At 41.5% G+C, this 19928-nt stretch overlaps 1 protein-coding gene across 4 annotated transcripts in view; it reads right to left on the bottom strand.

Annotated features, from left to right (window-relative positions):
* Positions 1 to 19928, bottom strand: part of RABEP1 (rabaptin, RAB GTPase binding effector protein 1) — a 113968-nt gene that overhangs the window by 12714 nt on the left and 81326 nt on the right. For 2 of the 4 annotated variants that reach the window (XM_054459450.2, XM_063655792.1), the window contains exons 8-13: positions 18100 to 18231; positions 16031 to 16078; positions 11208 to 11675; positions 9873 to 9977; positions 7668 to 7784; positions 4412 to 4510 (exon numbers count right to left, since the gene is read on the bottom strand). In XM_054459450.2, coding sequence (XP_054315425.2) covers positions 4412 to 4510; positions 7668 to 7784; positions 9873 to 9977; positions 11208 to 11675; positions 16031 to 16078; positions 18100 to 18231 — 969 coding nt within the window. The remainder of the gene's footprint in view (positions 1 to 4411; positions 4511 to 7667; positions 7785 to 9872; positions 9978 to 11207; positions 11676 to 16030; positions 16079 to 18099; positions 18232 to 19928) is intronic. The other 2 variants (XM_054459451.2, XM_063655793.1) reach the window with 1 other exon arrangement.

Here is a 19928-nt window from a genome sequence, read left to right as displayed (position 1 = left end):
AGGGACAGGCAATGAAGCAAGTATCTGAGGCTCATTCTCCACTGTTTCTACAAACCGCTTAAAAATTCTATCATTTGGTTGGGTGAGGTGGCTCACGCCTGTAATCCCAGCACTTTGGGAGGCTGAGGTGGGTGGATTGCCTGAGCTCAGGAGTTTGAGACCAGCCTGGGCAAAACAGTGAAACCCTGTCTCTACTAAAATGCAAAAAGTTAGCTGGGTACAGCGGGGTGCCTGTAATCCCAGCAACTAGGGAGGCTGAGGCAGGAGAATTGCTTGAACCCAGGAGACGGAGGTTGCAGTGAGCCGAGATTGCGCCATTGCACTCCATCCTGGGCCACAGAGCAAGACTCCATTTCAAAAAAAAAAAAAAAATTAATAATATTTTCCCTCCATATCCCTGTACTACAGAAGGACCAGGATCTCTAGTTCATTGGAAGTGGCTGACACCATCAAGACCTATATCAGACACAGCATGTACTCTAAGACAACTCCTATTTCCCCATGGCGTGCATTCAGCAAAAAGGAGGGAGAAACAAAGAGCAGTGTCTTCATTTCCCATTATGTATACCTCTGTTCAGGCTCGGGATCACTGTGAATGGCCCAGCAGGCCCAGATACTGGAAGTCATCAAGAGGATCTAAGCTCAGGAATCACAGAGCACTTGAGAAGCTTATTCTTTTTTTTCTTTTGAGACAGAGTCTCGCTCTGTAGCCCAGGCTGGAATACAGTGGTGTGATCTCGGCTCACTGCAACCTCCACCTCCTGAGTCCCAGTTCAAGTGATTCTCCTGCCTCAGCCTCCCAAGTAGGTGGGACTACAGGCACGCACCACCACGCCCAGCTAATTTTTTTGTATTTTTAGTAAGACGGGGTTTCACTATGTTGGCCAGGCTGGTCTCAATCTCCTGACCTCATGATCCGCCCACCTCAGCCTCCCAAAGTGCTGGGATTACAGGCGTGAGCCACCACACCCAGCCAGAGAAGCTTATTCTTAAAATGGGACACACTCCCACTTCTGCTTGTTGATGTGTAAAACAAATTTAGGTATTTCATATTATTTGTATCAATATAAAAGTTATCCCAGCAAATCCGAGTATCAGATAAAGCTCTACGAAAGCACATGACTCCTGCTAATCTGTAATGCTAAAGTCACCTACCTTAAGGGTACACATACATGTAGATTATGCTCTCATACAACGTTTATTGTGCAGCTACTACTCTATGCCACGTGTTTTGCTGCCCACAGGAAATACAGAGATAAACAAAAGACAAAGACTTTGCCCTGGAGAAGCTCATGGTCCAATAGAGGAGAAAGACAAGTAAACCAAAAACTACTCTACAATACCATAAACTGCTATGACAGAGATTGGGTACTGCAGTGATAGAAGGACAAAGGGGTACCTAATTTGGGGCAGGAAGTTGGGGAGAGGGTTAAAGAACACTTCCCAGAGGAGGCGATGACTGAGCTGCATCCTGAAGGACAAACAGGCCAGAGACAGGCAGTCACGGCCATGCATATGCTCTGGCTAAAGCCCACTGGCTCTTACTGTCTTCAGACTAGAATCCGCTGTGCTTTATGATCACTGTCAACCATTTACAACAAAATCTTAGTATCCCACCACCTTTTAGATATGAAAGAAGAGAAAAAAGAATATGTATATATTTGCTTGTTTTTGTAAAGAGAAAAACAGAAGGATAAGCCAAAAATAAAATGATTACATATAAGAGTGGGTGGAAATGGGGTGAAAAGGATAGGGAATGGAAATGGAGCTGAGTATTTATTTTTATACTTTTGATTATGAACCACGTTACATATTCAAAATATAAATCAAGAAAGAAAAACCAAATCTGAAAATGTAATATAAAGAGAAACAAATGGAGCTAACTATATATCAAATTCCTAATACAACCACAGAGAGAAAAACTAACATTTGAACACAGTACTTAAATTGTAAACCCTTATCTGAGATACAGTCTAAGGGCAGAAAGAACTACAAAGAAATGTTGGCCTTTACTTAGTAGATTTACTGTTGGTAGTAATATTGATGTAGTCATTCTGAAACTATTTTGTCCCCACCTTAACCAAGTGATCAAATTTAACATCCCCAGTAATGGAAGGACCCATCATTAACGTGCCTCATTATGTTATGAACCTCCCACTGAACCATTTCATCTATGCAGTATTCTTGCCAAGATGTCTAACCTAAATCAAATCACAAGGAGATAATCAGACAAATGAATTCTACAAGACAGATGGCCTAAAACAAAGCAATTGGCCGGATTCTTAAAAATAAAAAAAGAGTGGGAGACTGTTCTAGATGAAAAGTGACTAAAGCGACATGATAACAAGATGAAATATGTGATCACTGATTGGTTCCTGGATCAAAATATAGAAAATATGAAAAGGAAAACCACCACTAAAAAGTAATCAAGGACTAATTGGGACAACTGGTTAAATTTTAAGGATGTAATAGTACTGTAGCGATGCAGAACAACTCTTTGTTTTAGGAAATACATACTACAATACTTATGACTGTCATGTCTACAATAACTCCAAATAGTCCACAAAAAACACAAACCAAGACATACGTACACACACATCATATACCTACAAACATATACAGAAAGACTAAGAACAAGGGCAAGCATGCACTAACGTGGTGAGTTTCTCTTATGGTAATTTCAACAAAATGGTCATGTCAACAAAATGGTCATGTACTGGAGTTCACAGGACCTCAACCTTAATTTCAACAGTTCTCCAGTGTCATTGACACACATTCATTTTAAGTGAAACCAGCTTGAAAAGTGTCTGCAAAGGGTGATGGTTTTAAAAGACAATAAGGAGGCCGGGCGCGGTGGCTCATGCCTGTAATCCCAGCACTTTGGGAGGCCAAGGCGGGTGGATCACCTGAGGTAGGAGTTCGAGACCAGCCCAACCAACATGGAGAAACCCCATCTCTACTAAAAATACAAAATTAGCCTGGCATGGTGGTTCATGCCTGTAATCCCAGCTACTCAGGAGGCTGAGGCAGGAGAATCACTTGAACCCAGGAGGAGGAGGTTGCAGTGAGCCGAGATTGCGCCACTGCGCTCCAGCCTAGGCAACAAGAGCAAAACTGTCTCAAAAAAGAAAAAAAGAAAAGACAAGAAGGAAAAAGATGCAAGGGGACAAAGGAATGTAGGAGGCTCACCACTATGAAACTGTCAGTATTTAGCAGTGATTTCTACGCCAGTGTTATTATATTGTATTTTCTAATTAGAGAAAACACATGAAACTATGGGTCAATGATTAGGATGAGATGCTTCCCAACAGACCAGGTTTAAGATTTAGGGATCAGCTCGTAGGCCATTCAGATACTGACCTAATGCCAATTAAAACATTCAATGACCATTCCACCCAAGGCTTTTATTTTTAAACTGTCATCCCCAGGTAAGCATCAGCTTTGTAGAATCACCCCAGCAGAGCCACCTCTACTTTAATTTAGTTGGAGGCATCAGATGTAGGCTCCAACTTTGAGAAAAGGAAAAACAAAGCAAATGCAGCCAGACTAGTGAGGAGGGAGGCCCAAGCCTGGGGAACTATCTACAAAGGCTCTAGCCAGCGCTTGCTCATAACACTCTGCCCCCATCCCTCTCAGAATAGATGGCCTTCTGGAAGTTCCCCAGCACCACAACAGTTACATGTTTTTTTCATAACCCCTGTGAAACTAATAAGCTTATTTTTTTTTTCTTTTGAGACAGAGTCTTGCTGTGTCACCCAGGCTGGAGTACAGTGGCGTGATCTTGGCTCACTGCAACTTCAGCCTCCCAGGTTCAAGCGCTTCTCCTGCCTCAGCCTCCCGAGTAGCTGGGACTTACAGGCGCCCACTACCACGCCCGGCTAATTTTTTGTATTTTTAGTAGAGATGGGGTTTCACCATGTTAGACAGGATGGTCTCAATCTCCTGACCTCGTGATCCACCCGCCTCGGCCTCCCAAAGTGCTGGGATTACAGGCGTGAGCCACTGCGCCCAGCCCTCATAAGGTTATTCTAAATAAATTAGCCATCCAGGAAAATCACAAAATGACTGGTCAAAAGCTGCACTAGCTAGGGCTCTCAGACATTCAATTTTTTAGCTTTTATTTGGAATTAAAAATTAAATATAGGTCCATAGTTTATTCTGTTTAGGTTTCCCAAATCAGAAATATAAGTTAAATGATGAAAAAAAATTTTTGTTTGGCCAGAAAGTAGGTTTAAAAAAGGAATAATGTCTTTACAATATTTTGTCCATTATTAATGTTCTACAGTCCCGGGAGAAGACAACAGTAATTACTTTGGACAGGATGATAAATTCCTATCAAAGATGATGTCAAGATAGAACAAAAAAGGAATATATGTAACATAGTTGTCATTTACTTAAAATGTAAACTTACCATCTGTTCCTGAACATCCCTCTTTGCCTGGGAAAGCCCCTGCTGTAACTCCTCAAGTAAGATCTCGGAAGCCTGGGCTCTTAGGACAAGTGCAGAGATCTTTAAAAAAACACATGTATAGAAACATAGTTAGGAAATCGGTTATTCTGAAACTAACTCTTCCATCTTCTAACTATTTAGTGTCTGGAATTGACATTTTATTTGTTCATGGGAACCACTCACCATCATCCAACAGCTGCGTGCACATCTGCTATGTGCAAAGCCTTGGCCTTTCAGATAACACAAGGCAGTGCCAAAACCCGAGTCACATGCAGCCATACATTAACAAAGAGCATTCTATGGGTGTCTAGGCAGATAGTAACTCATGTGACCTAGTTGTAGCTATGTCTAAAGATGTTTAAAAAAAAAATCAGGCTGGGTGCAGTGGCTTATGCCTGTAATCCCAGAACTTTGGGAGGCTGAGGCGGGCAGATCTCCTGAGGTCAGGAGTTCGAGGCCAGCCTGGCCTGCATGGTAAAACCCCATCTCTACTAAAAGTAAAAAAAAATTAGCTGGGTGTGGTGGTGGGCACCTGTATTCCCAGCTACTCGGGAGGCTGAGGCAGGAGAATTGCTTGAAAACCGGGAGGCAGAGATTGCAGTGAACCCAGAATGCACTCTGCACTCCAGCCTGGGTGACAAGAGCAAAACTCCATCTCGGGTTTTAAAAAAAAAAAAAAAAAAAGAGAAAATTTTATTTCACATAAATCACAGTGCAGAATTTGAAACAAAAAAAGGCAAACAGACCAACTGAACAGGATAGTTCTGAAACTAATCTACACAGAGCAATGGGGGAAAGGTGGATCTTTTCATCAAGTCATACAGAAATTGGCTATCCATACTTTTTTTAAAAAAAAGTTTTACCCTTGGCCGGGCACGGTGGCTCACGCTTGTAATCCTAACACTTTGGGAGTCCGAGGCAGGTGGATCACAAGGTCAGGAGTTCGAGACCAGCCTGGCCAGATGGTGAAACCCCGTCTCTACTAAAAATAAAAAATTAGCCGGGCGCAGTGGTAGGCACCTGTAGTCCCAGCTACTCGGGAGGCTGAGGCAGGAGAATCGCTTGAACCTGGGAGGCAGAGGTTGCAGTGAGCCGAGATCGTGCCACTGCACTCCAGCCCGGGCAACAGAGCGACACAAAAAAAAGTTTTAGCCTTATCTACACTCTGTGTGTGTGTGTGTGTGTGTGTGTGTGTATCTAAGTCAGTTCTAGAGGAATTTTAGATATAAATGTGAATAAAACCTCTATAATATAGGATATCTTCATAACTCCATAAGAAAAGATTCTTTTTTAAAAAGGAGGAAAATCACAACCCATAAAGAAATGACTAATAAATTTGATTTTTTTTTTTTCTTTCAGACGGAGTTTCACTCTTGTTGCCCAGGCTGGAGTGCAATGGCGGGATCTTGGCTCACTGCAACCTCCGCCTCCCGGGTTCAAGCGATTCTCCTGCCTCAGCCTCCCAAGTGGCTGGGATTACAGGAATGTGCCGACACACTCGGCTAATTTTGTATTTTTAGTAGAGACAGGGTTTCTCCATGTTCGTCAGGCTGGTCTCGAACTCCTGACTTAAGGTGATCTGCCTGCCTCGGCCTCCCAAAGTGCTGGGATTACAGGTGTGAGCCACCGTGCCCGGCCAAATTTGACTACCTTATTAAGGACTTCTGTTCATTAAAAGACACCATTAATGAAGACATAAGCTACTGATGGGCCAGGTGCATGGCTCACGCCTTTAATCCTAGCACTTTGGGAGGCCGAGGCAAGTGGATCACTTGAGGTCAGCAGTTCAAGACCAGCCTGGCCAACAACGTGAAACCCCGTCTCTACTAAAACTACAAAAATAAGCCAGGTGTGGTGGTGAGTGCCTGTAATCCCAGCTACTCAGGAGGCTGAGGCAGGAAAACTGCTTGAACCCGGGAAACAGAGGTTGCAGTGAACTGAAGTTGTGCCACTGCACTCCAGACTGGGTGACAGAGCAAGATTCCATCTCAAAAACAAAACAAAAAATATAAGCTACTGAGTAAAAGACACTTGCAACACTTATCACCAAAAGATTCTAACATTATATAAAGGACACCTAACAAATCAGTTTTTAAAGACCAAAAAAAGTAAAATAAACAGACCACCCAATAGAAAGATGAGGATAAGACTTGAGCAGGAATCTCTCACACACAGAAAATCCCAATGGCCAAGAAACATGAAAAATGCTAAATAACTTCAGTGGTCATTAGAGAAATGCAAACTAAGCCACAATGAAATACCATTACACATCCACCGAAATGGCTATAATTAAAATAACAAAATGACATTTTCCAACACCTTGGAACCACAGGGACTCTCATACATTGCTGGTGGAGGTATAAACTGGTATAACCACTCTGGAAAACTATTTGGCATTTTGAACATTTGTACCCAAGCATTCCACCCCTAATTACATATCCTGCAGAAACATGTCCACCACGCCCTATACAAAAATTTCAAAGGAACATTATTCATAATATCCCAGAACCAGAAACAACTGAAATATCCATCAACATTAGTCTGGATAAATTGTGGTATATCCATATAATGATATGACTATTCAACAATGAAAATGAACAAACACTGCACGCATCACGAGTAGGAATAGTACACTGTTGAACGGAGGAAGACAGACACAAAAGAACACAGACCGTATGGCTTCATTTTCTAAAGTTAAAGCACAGGCTAATCTAATGGTGTTACAAGTTAGGACAGTGGCTGCCTGTCTGGAGGGAGTTGTAAGTGGGGGGAAAGTGAGGGCTTCTGGGGTACCAGCTAATATTCTACTGCTTGATCTCAATGGTGGTTACACAGATGTTGGTTCTGGTATGTTTGGTGCATCTGTATATGGTTGGTTTTTTTTCATGTTGCTATACTTTTAAAAAGTTTAAAAGAAAATAATTAGTATCTTTGTCAGCAAGTTTCCAGTGCAGCAGGAAAACCTAACTAATACAAATAAAAAAGGAAAGGAGAATCAGAACCTCCTGGCGTTTACTGACCAATTATTTCAAAAGTTATTCTTTAAAAATCTGTAAAACAGATATCACAGAATGATCAGTAAGAAATCTTTTTACCTGAGGGAAAATAAAACTGCCAAATCTTCAAGGCAAAAGAAACATGACTATATTTTTTTGAATCTTTCATTTAAATAACCCAGTCATCCCTCATGGGCCACACTCTATAAACCCTCCCTTACCTGGTGACTCGAATCTTCGCTACTTTGCTTTATGAAGTCTTCCAGCTCCTGCTTATCTTTCATTGTCTTCTCTAACTGGTCATTAGCTTGCCTTAGCATCAGCTGTAGTTTTTTCACCTATATCATTTTAAAAGTCAATTAGAAAGAAAAACCAGAATCCTTTTATAATTTTTTTAAAAAAATCTAACTCCAGAATTTAAAAAAAAAAAAAATCTGTTATGTCTTTTTCTGGGAAACACCACAGATTTTTAAATTCAGACAGAAATTAGATAAATGACCTCAAGAGACAACTGTACTGTGGTTTACAGTTAACAAATCATTTTTCACACACATCTCATCTTAAAACATCTGCTTCTCTCCCAGATCCTCTAGGCCATGATGACACTGTTCTCCCTAACTAGAGTGTATCCTCTGTCTCCGGTCTACAATCCACACTAACACCAGAAATTTTGTAAAAGTGAAATAATATAATTTCCCTACTTAAAACTCTAAATGCCTCTCAAAGTCTTCAAGGTAAATTTTTTTTTTTTTTTTTTTTTTTTTTTTTTGAGTCAGAGTCTCTTGCTCTTCAAGGGATTCTCCTGCCTCAGCCTCCCGAGTAGCTGGGATTACAGGCATGCACCACCACACCTGGCTAATTTTGCATTTTTAGTAGAGATGGGGTTTCTCCATGTTGGTCAGGCTGGTCTATGAACTCCCAACCTCAGGTGATCGGCCTGCCTCGGCCTCCCAAAGTGCTGGGATTATAGGTGTGAGCCACCGTGCCTGGCTTCAGGGTAAAATTTAAATCTCTTCCATCATCACCCCTCCCTAAGTGATGTCATCATGGCCTTCCTTTGTAGCTTACTCTCCCATTATTTTGTAACAATCACCCCCTGTGCCCAGCCACATAACTACTAATACTTCCTAGAATACATCATTTTCTTTCCTAACTCTGTTCTTTGTATATCTTTTCTCTCCATGAACACCTTTTTCCCACTTCTTTTTCTGACTAATTTTTAGCCAGGCTTTAAAACAGTCTACTGAAATGTTTATGAAAACCATTCCTACACCACACTATCAGGGGCCAACTACATTAGTTTTGCAAATACCTTTAGAAATTTACCTTTGAAACATCTATGCGTAAAGCACACAGTATATGAAGGAACTCAATAGCAATGACATTTGAAAATATTAAACCATCATTCTAATTGGCTTAAAGTTATTTTGAAGGCTAAGGGAATAATCTTCATAACAACCAAAGAACAATTTGGAAATATGAGGAAAAAAGTATCTTTCTTACAAAGACTTTTACAAGCCTACTCTCGTGAATTTCTACATTATTTCCTAAATGCTATCAAGGTACTCATTATTAAACACTGCGTTTGAAACAGTACTGAAGATTTATCAATCTCAGCATACCAAATCTACCAAAGCTTAATTTCTGGGAACTTATTAACCTTAATTCAACAAATTTATGACAAGAAATGAGTAATAAGCAATGAAGGACACAAATTCTGATTAATATAACATTCAATTAAGCCTTTATTCTATAGGAGGCAACAATCAACCTTTTATCTCCCTGAGATCTCCATTATCATAAAGTACTTTCCATGTACATAAAATCACTTTTAGGCCTTAGGCGGAAGGGGCAGGGTAGAAGAGATTAGGCAGTGTCCCTTTAAGAGCTAGGCTGACCTGTGCAGATATACAAAAACAGAGTCCTGGCCGAGTGCGGTGGCTCATGCCTGTAATCCCAGCACTTTGGAAGGCTGAGGCGGGTGGATCATGAAGTCAGGAGTTTGAGACCATCCTGGCCAACATGGTGAAACCCCATCTCTACTAAAAATACAAAAAATAGCTGGGGGTGGTGGCGTGTGCCTGTAATCCCAGCTACTCGGGAGGCTGAGGGAGGAGAATCACTTGAACCAGGGGGTCGGAGGTTACAGTGAGCTGAGATCCCCCCCTGCACTCCAGCCTGGCAACAGAGCGAGACGCCCTCTCAAAAAAACAAACAAACAAAAACAACAAAAAAAACAAAAGCAGAGTCCTGGTGAGCTCCCACTGGAAATGTAACTGCCATTGCATGTACCAGGTTATTTCATAACCTAACAAGATGGATATGCTTCATAATGTAAATGGGGCTGGGGCCGGAGGGGGGCAATTAATTCTGCACATCCAATGAAAACGACGATACCCAATTTGGCACATCCAGAAGAAACTCACCTGGTCTCTCGTTTCAGCCTCCTGAATCTGAATTCCTTGTAACTGTTTTTCGTAATTGGAACACATATCACAACGTCTACCAAGTTTATTTCCAGCATTATGTACCTGAAGGGCACCAAAATTACCTCTTATCAGGCAAAACAAAATAATTCTACATCACACACTTGAGGTACACGTGCATAGTCTTACCAATGGTAGTCAGTAGAACATGAAGTAACACTTTCTTCAGGGCCTTATGGCAAAAAGTTACAATATAGGGTCAGATTCTAAAAAATCTAACTCTCCAGTACAAGTATGATAGGACACATGGGACACAATTTATCGCCAGGAGGCACAAAACATCACATCTGAGGAAAACACAAAGCAAGCAAAAGGTACTATACCATGGCACTCATGGTTTAATACTAACCAACCAAAGGGAAGGAAAGACAAATAAAAACAGTGCCAAGTCACCGTTTCGCCAGCTCCAATTATAAAATAGGTACGAAACTAGTAAATAGCACCTTCTCACATATGTGTTACATAAGACCAATGAGAATAGTTTCTTTCAGGCCTCAGTAAGCTGTTCCACTTACTGACCCATGGCTTCCTTAAAGGGAAGCAGCCCTCAGTCAAGGAAAGCACCAGGAGTCAGGTTTTGCGACTAAGTCGAAGGGAACACTTGCGTAACTCACTTTATCTTTCCCAGCCAGTTTTCTCACCTGTAAATGGGGGATAACCATGCCCCACTTGCCTCATTATAATCATAAAGCTTAAAGAGATCAGGCCTTTGTAATCTATAAAGCATTAAGCAAATATCGAAGTGTTTATCTCCTAATCTTACCTGTGAATTTACAAATTCTCTAAGGAGGAAAATCAACTTCATCAAAGATTGGTTTCTTTTCTCTCCCATATTCCCAACCCCTCTTTAAACCCACTCTCAGCATCAACAGCAGACAGGCAATTGCACTTTTGATCTAAAGGAAAGATGAAAGCCTGGATCCTGGAATACACTGAGATTACAGAAAACTGCAAAGCAAACCAAATTCAGGTTGCTCTAACTTAAATTCAGCAATGCTAGTCAGGCAGACTGCTCCAACCTGAGAGCTGTGAGTTCAGGTGGGGAAGTTCACATTCACTGTGATTAACTAGCTAGCTCCTTTCTCTGTCATAATTACCTGGAACAGCCAAAGCAGACTATGACAAGGGTCAGGTGACACAGGTTAATATCCACTTGCTGGCAACCTGTGCCTGCACTGACTCCAGGAACCGTCTGCTGAATGAACACTAAATCCCAGAGCTTCCCAGTGTGCCTCAGTGTGAGCAAGAGGAAAAACGTTAAGAAAGGTAACTCACCTCTTTCTGCAAGAGATTCCATTCTGTCTCACTAACTAAACGATAACCACTAGGGGACACATAGGCAGTCTCCATGCCCTGGGTAACGCTGGAGAGGAGGGACGCCGTCTCTTCTTGTTCTGGTGTCATTGCCTTGATTGCTCTTTCCTGATCTTTGGTTAACATAAACCCACTTGGCATCTGGAGTGACCCAAGGGATGCAGTATCAAAGTTCTCAGACACTGAATCTGCTCCTACCAGTGGTCCAAAATCTGACTCGTCCAGGTTTCCAGCAGATTTTGCTTTGTAGTTATAGCCTAAAGCTTTGGATTGCAATGAGCCCGAGGTTCCCAAGCTGTCTGTAGACTGTGCTCTCCTGAGTCCATCTTTAAACATGTCATTGTCCGATTTACTGAAAGGATCTCCAGATGGCAACAATAAGTCTGCATCTAAGGAATGGACTGAACCATGGGTGCTATCTAAATGCTCCTGAAATGTGAAAATATATATGGCCAAGTTAGACAATTTTCTGCATTTTTAAAGACAAAAACTATAATAAATGTATTCCGCCACTCATTACACATGATAATCATTAATGTGCTACCTTCATAGACTCATTGAACAAACATTTACTAAGTGTCATTTCTACATGCTGGACACGAAACCAGGCCCTCAGGATACAACTGTGAGCAAGATATAATCCCTGACCTCGAGATACATACGGCTTCAAAAAAAAAAAAAGATAAGTAAGCAGACTGTTATAATACTGTGATAAAAGGATGGGCTACAGCTATGTGCTGAATGCTCTGGTAGCTCAAAGAGCTCCCAAATACGAAGAGTTGAGGAACATCATCTGCAATTCAGCGTTGCGTATGTCAAGCGCGAGGTGCCTATCGTATATCCAAGCAGAGATGTTCCCTTGACAGAGGGACACAGAAGTCTTTCGATACAGACTTGGGAGTAACTACCATATAATGATAATTAAAGTCACAGCAGCAAATCAGAACACCTAGGATGAGTGTGTAGGAAAAGACGGCCAAGGGCAGAACCCTGAGAAAGACTAACATTTTGGGGATGAGCAAAGGAGGAGCCAGAGTAATAGAAAGGAAATGACGAGAATGTAGTATTTTCTTTTTTTTTTTTTTTTTTTTTGAGACACAGTCTCGCTCTGTCGCCCAGACTGGAGTGCAGTGGCGCCATCTCGGCTCACTGCAAGCTCCGCCTCCTGGGTTCATGCCATTCTCCTGCCTCAGCCTCCCGAGTAGCTGGGACTACAGGTGCCCGCCACCTCGCCCGGCTAATTTTTTGTATCTTTAGTAGAGATGGGGTTTCACCACGTTGGCCAGGATGGTCTCGCTCTCCTGACCTCATGATCCGCCCGCCTCAGCCTCCCAAAGTGCTGGGATTATAGGCGTGAGCCACCGCACCCGGCCCAAGAATGTGGTATTTTCCAGCAAGGTGTAATCAACATGTTCAATGTTGTACACTATGAGAAAGAAGATGCAAAAAGTCACATATTATGTAATTCCATCTATTTAAAATGTCCAGAACAAGTAAATCCATAGAGACATAAAGCAGGTTAGTGGTTACTAGAGGCTAGAGCGAAGGGAAAATGGCGAGTGACTCTAATGGGTATGAGGTCTCCTTTGCGAGTGATAAAAATGTTTTCAAACTAAAAACATTTGTGTATATATGCAATGCCACTGAATTGTACACTTTAAATTTTATGTTATGTGAATTTTATCTCAATTTTTAAACAACGTGGTACAGCACATTCCCGAAGGCAAAAAGCAAACTAGTGCCATTACATGAAGCAATTGCATAGTTAGTGGGGAAATAAGAAAAATTATTTAAAGAAAAATGTAACAATTTTCCTTCCAACTAAATTTATTCCATTTAAATGACAATATTTTAACATAATATCCTTTCTATGTTTTGTTGTTAAATGCCCTTTTTTCAATGAACCAGAGGAGACTGTGGAATACAGTTGTTGTTACTGGCAAGCTCATGTAACCTATTTTATTTAATGTTTTAAAAATATTCTTGGTGTAATAAAAAGGTGACAAATTTTGAGTTAATCCCTCAAATTCTTTCCTTTTAAAGATTTTTACTCATCTGAAACTGCAATGGCTAAGAACACAAATCTCATATATATTAAGCTTACTATGGCAAAGATCCCAAGTAAGTATCCTAATAAAAACTGGGATAAGCCATTCTGTTAGTTTACAAATAACCCTAACACCCACTGCTATGTATCACATAACAATGCTGCTGTGATACTAAAGAGGGAAGGGGCTAGGGATAGAACAGTTGTGAGGGCCATTTGAAAAACATCAGACTACAGGCCTGGTGCAGTAGCTCACACCTGTAAATCCAACACTTTGGGAGGCTGAGGTGGGAGCGCATAGGTTGAGCCCAGGAGTACAAGACCAGCCTGGGCAACACAGGGAGACCTCGTTTCTACAAAAAAATTTAAAAATTAGCCAGGCATGGTACCACATGCCTGTAGTCTCAGCAATTCAGGAGGTTGAGGCAGGAGGATTGCTTGAGCCCAGGAGATCGGGGCTGTAGTGAGCTGTGATGGTGCCACTGTACTCTAGCCAGCCTGGGTGGCAGGAACGAGACCCTGTCTCAAAAAACAGAAAACAAAAAACCCCACCTCAGACGACTACATTGGCAATAATATATTACAAATGTTTACATCCTTGAATTCAGCAGTTCTTTTTTTTTTTTGTCCTGGAGACAGAGTCTCGCTCTGTCACCCAGGCTGGAATGCAGTGGCACAATCTCGGCCCATTGCAGCCTCCATCTCCTGGGCTCAAGGGATTCTCATGTCTCAGCCACAGTGAGTAGCTGGGACGACAGGCGCCAGACACCATGCACAGCTAATTTTTGTATTTTTAGTAGAGATGAGTTTCACCATGTTGGCCAGGCTGGTCTCAAACTCCTGGCCTCAAATGATCCACCTGTCTCAGCCTCCAAAAGTGCTGCGATTATACTTGTGAGCCGCCATGCCCGGCCAGGCAGTTCTTTTCCTAAGAACTTATACTAAAAAATAAAATAAAATCAGATGCATCCATAATGATTTTTGTACAAGGAAAAATTATATATAACATTATGACATTACTTATAATAACGAAAAATTGTATGGTAGTAAAAAATGGAACCAACTTGACTATCAGTGTGTTAATCACGCTTTTCATTTTCTGTATTTCATAATGTTGTGATTTACTGGAGGCCTTGCTGGCTGTGAAGAAACTGCTTCCCAGGACTAGCTAATTTCTAGAGATAATAAACAACTCACCTGACTGTAAACACGCCTTTCACACACAAACCATTCAATCCCAAACCCATATCCCAACCACCTCCCTTACCTAAGTCACACACCGAGCCAGTATTTCCCCTGCCCTAAATGAAGCCAGGGCCAGTTCCAAACAGCTAAGAACAGACCCTATACCCCAAAGGCTGCCAGAATTAATTACTAGCCAATCCTAAACTCTCTACTCTGCTCCACTTTGCTTTTCCCAAAGAAACCACAATAATAGCTATGGCCCATGGTTTTCTCTCGCTCCTGCTCCAGCCTCCTGACCACCTCTGGTGCTTCCCTGCTGTGGCCATGCAAGGTGTGCTGTGCCTCTGCTTCCAGGAGAACTGTGAGTAACACAAAACTCTTTTCAGTGGCATTGCCCTCCCTATGTCATCACTCAGTCACCATTATGAATTAAAAACCAAGCACAGGCTGGACACGGTGGCTCACACCTGTAATCCCAGCACTTTGGGAGGCCGAGGTGGGCAAATCACTTGAGGCCAGGAGTTCAAGACCAGCCTGGCCAACATCGTGAAGCCTTGTCTGTACTAAAAATACAAAAATTAGCTGGGTGTGGTGGTGTGCACCTGTAGTCCCAGCTACTTGGGAGGCTGAGGCATGAGAATCGCTTGAACCCAAAGAGGTGGAGGCTGCAGTGAGCCAAGATCACACCATAGCACTCCAGCCAGGGTGACACAGCAAGACTGTCTCAAAAAAACAAAAAAAGGCAGAAATCAATTAGTAGGGAATTGGTTAAAAGAATTATGGTACATTTACACACTGAAATTCTGTCAGCTACTAAATATCATTTTGGGGAAAAACATTTAATGATGTGCCAAAACCTCAGAGTAGATTTAAGTGGGGGAAAAAATTTACACAAAACACTATGTAGTTATAATCTAGATTATGTTTTAAAAGTGCAAATAGAGCCAGGCATGGTGGCTCAAGCCTGTAATCCCAGCACTTTGGGAGGCTGAGGTGGGCAGATCACGAGGTCAGGAGTTCGAGACCAGCCTGGCCAACATGGTGAAACCCCATCTCTACTAAAAATACAAAAATCAGCCTGGCGTGGTGGCTCATGCTTGTAATCCCAGCTACTCAGGAGGCTGAGGCAGGAGAATCGCTTGAACCCGGGAGGCAGAGGTTGCAGTGAGCTGAGATCACGCCACTGCACTCCAGCCTGGGTGAGAGTGAGACCCTGTCTCAAATTAAAAAAAAAAAGTGCAAATAGAAACACATGTGTTCCAGCCTAGGCAACCTGTTGAAACACCATCTCTACAAAAAATTAGCTAGGCATGATGGCGGACGCCTGTAGTCTCAGCTACTCAGGAGGATGAGGCAGGAGGATCGCTTGAGCCCGGGAGGTCAAGGCTGCAGTGAGCCAAGATTGTGCCACTGCACTCCAGCCTGGGTGAGAGTGAGACCCTGTCTCAAATCTAAAAAAAAAAAAAAAGAAATATGTTAACATATGTATTATCTCTGGAAAAGAAAATAAGGAAAGGAAGAAAGAGATATATACCAAAATATTAGCTGTTACCTCTGGGTAGGATGATCTATCAGTTATTTTTATTCTGTATGGTGTTTTCTATACTTCCCAAATTTTCCATAATGAACATTTTGTAGAGAGAAAAGCATAAGCATCAGGTTAAAGAAAATGTGAGGTCTACAAATTTCAAATATCTTTAGCCATAAATCAAACTCTCCAAAGCATCTCAGATTAACTTTTTTTGTGTGAGACAGGGTCTCACTGTCATCCAGGCTGGAGTGCAGTAGCGAAATCTCAGCTCATTGCAACCTCCACCTCCTGGGTTCAAACAATTCTCATGTCTCAGTCACCTGAGTAGCTGGGATTACAGGCATCCACCACCTCGCCCAGCTAATTTGTGTATTTTTAGTAGAGATAGGGTTTCACCATGTTAGCTAGGCTTCAGATTAACTCTAAACCAAGAGCTGTGTCATTATTCTCAATACAAAACAATTATATTCAACATTCAAACTGCAAAACACCAGCTCTGAAAGTCTATAGATCTGTTAAGAGAGAATAAAAAATAAAAATACTCTCCGTAAATCACAACAAATGTCCCTTTCCTGTTTTCCCGCTTTTCAAACATTCCCGGATAGATTACTACATGATGAAAACACTGTGTAATCGTTGGCTGTACCCAAAACTTGAGACATTCTCTTGGGAGTCTAAATATTTTTAAAATGCTCAGCAGAATTAGACCAAGTGGTTCCCAGTCTATGTCCCAGAAAAAAGAATGAACAAAACAACTACAATATACAGCACTTTTTAGTGTCTACTAAAATTTTTTTTAAGTTTTTCTTAAACATCAAACAATCCATAAGCATGGGCATATAAACCACCAGGATGTAGATTATGTATGGCTCAAAGTAAATCTGCAAAGTAAATAGAAACATGATACCCCTGAAAGTAAAGACAAGACCCGTATTCAATTTAACTGCAATCATTCACCAGGCCAGGAAAGGAGGTGCGGCAGGGAAGTGAGTGTGATTCTAAGCCACAGGGACAGGGCACATGAGCATGAACAGTGAGTGCACAGGTCTGGCTACAGAGAGGTGGAGAGCAGTGGGTGAGGCCAGAAGGGCCATTCAACTGTGAACGCCCTTGTATGCCATGCTAGGGATCTTGGGGGATCTTAGTTTTTATTCTAAAGGCAATAACAGAAGCATTTCTTTCATTGATAACAAGATAACCAGCACGAGCTTTGAAAGATGAGTAGAAGGATTTCAATACTCAGCAGGTCAATGGGAGGAAAGTACTCCAAATGAAGAAACAACAGACCAGGTGGGAGTATAGCCCAAGATGATGACCAACATGGCTAAAATGTAATCCAGATGATGAAGGGCCTTAATTGTCCGAGTGAGGAATGTGTGCTTAATTATATAGGTAACGGGAGTCAATGGTAGTTTTGGAGTAGGGGAGTGGGCCTGACTGCAGCTGCACTTAAGAAAATGAATTTGACAGTAATGCTGAGGACGCAGTGGAATGGGACAGGTTGAGGCAGGAAACCCAATGAGGAGGCCCTTGCCACACTGTGGGTGAGAGGTGACAAGGCCACAGGACACCTAACACTTCCAGGTCTCTCTACTCTACCCATTCCTAGTACCTGAAACGTTCTACCCTGTGGTGTTATCTGCCAAACCTCACCCACGGCTGTCAGGGATGAAAACCTAATACTGGTTAATACTCATATATATGCTACAGGGAGTTAAGCATTTCAGCGCTTTAGATAATCTCTTTTAAACAAAAAAGGCAAGTATTAGCAACATGTACTATTCACATCAAAAAAGATTTTGCAGACATTATTTAAAGGTTTATTCTAATGTATTAAATTTTGGAAATACTGGAAAAAAGAGCATCTAATTATTTCAGACAGCGGATGAAGCTGCAACATGTTTCAAATAGTGCTACCTGTAATGCCATAAAAACAACTGAAAATAAATACTGTCATTTTTATCTAACTTTCACCTAGTAGCTATGCACGTCTCACTTCTCATATGAACAATGTAATTAACTGATGTATGAATAAGCTAAAATTGTTGACATTGTGTATTATAATGACTTTAATTATAGATTCACTATACCTCTTCATTTGATAACTGGGCTGAAGATTCTTCTTGAGTTAAAGCACACACTACTGGTATTTTTATTTCTTCCTCAACATCTGTTTTTTTGGGATCCTTTCTCTTATTGAGCCTTTGTTGTTCATCATCCTCCTAAAAGGAACAAAAAAACATACATATCACCCAAGTAACCTACTTAATAAGTGGTGACATAGTTCTTTAACCATTCAAAACAAATAAGAAAGAACAGAGCGTTATGATACGAGAAAACTGGACACTTAACACTTCTTTGTTTTGTAATCCCATCTAAGGGCCTCTGGCTATTACAAAATATTTTAATACTATAAGCACAAACTAAGAACCCTGGTATAAAGAAGAAATCAGGAAGCAACTTCCAAGAAAAGTATACTGTATAAAATAAGGCAAAACAAAAGAAAGCAAAACCGCCTCTTCAAATGATCCTTGAAAAAAAAAAAAATTTACACAGAACATTCCTTGTGATTACTGTAGAAAATAAATATGAAAAATTTGTTTTTGAGACAAGGTCTTGCTCTGACACTCAGGCTGGAATGCAGTGGTGCAAATATGGTTCACTGCAGCCTCAACCTCCTGGGCTCAAGCAATTCTCCCACCTCATCCTCTCGTATAGCTGGGATCATAGGCATGTGCCACCACGCCCGTCTAATTTTTTTTATTTTTTGTAGAGACGGGGTTTCACTTTGTTGCCCAGGCTGGTCTTGAACTCCTGGGCTCAAGCAATCCTCCTGCCTCAGCCTCTTGTGTAGCCAGGATCACAGGCATGCACCACCATGCCTGGCTAATTTTTTGTTTTTTTGCACAGATGGGGTCTCACGCTGTTGTCCTGGCTGGTCTCAAACTCCCAGGCTCAAGCGATCCTCCCACCCTGGCCTCCCAAAGCATTGGGATTACAGGCATGAGACACCACACCCCGCCCAAAAAAGTATTTATAATGTTACACATCCATTAGAAACATTAACAAATGTATATGAATACAAAAGGAATGATTAAAGTTGATAGAATAATTCACTCAACAAAGATGAGTAAGATACCTTATACCTTCAATGTCCCCTAAAACAGCCTAGTGAGGAGAGACAAATTACAATACAAGTATGTACAAGGTTCTAAAGAAGGAGAAAAACAATGACTGATTTCATCTGAAGGAACCAGCAAAGGAGGCCCAAAGGAGGTTAACACTTCAGCTGCATCTTGAAAGATCAGTAAGGTAAGTTTGCCAGTTGCATGAGAAGAGACAATTAAGGGTTCCAGGGAGAAAGGAAGCACATACAAAAGACAGAAACATGTAAAAGCAGGCCTGTGGAGGAATTCTGTGTAATTTTATATGGATGAAAAATGGGCAGGTACATGAGAAGTAAAGGACATGGAGAAAGAGGTGGTGAGTAAGCACTTAGACTCTGGAATCAGAGATTGTTCAAGCCTCAGATGGGCCATACATGACCTCTCAGCCTGTTTACTATTCTAGAACACAGGAACCGTATAATTGTAGTCCCTACCGCTTATGGAGAGTTTTTGATAACCACCTGAGATAAAGATTTATACATAAAGCCTTAGCACAATGCTAGCACATAGTAAGAGCTCAATAAATGTTGAAAAGTTTTAAATGATCATCTTAGTAAAGTTTAGACTCTTTTTGTTTTTGTTTTTTGAGAGGGAGTCTCGCTCTGTCACCCAGGCTGGAGTGCAGTGATGTGATCTCGGCTCACTGCAACCTCCGCCTCCTGGGTTCAAGTGATTCTCCTGCCTCAGCTTCCCAAGTAGCTGGGACTACAGGCACATGCCACCACACCTGACTAATTTTTGTATTTTTAGTA

Source organism: Pongo pygmaeus, chromosome 19 (genome assembly GCF_028885625.2).
Source record: "Pongo pygmaeus isolate AG05252 chromosome 19, NHGRI_mPonPyg2-v2.0_pri, whole genome shotgun sequence".
NCBI classification, from domain to species: domain Eukaryota; kingdom Metazoa; phylum Chordata; class Mammalia; order Primates; family Hominidae; genus Pongo; species Pongo pygmaeus.
This window is presented reverse-complemented; position numbering and strand designations above follow the sequence as displayed.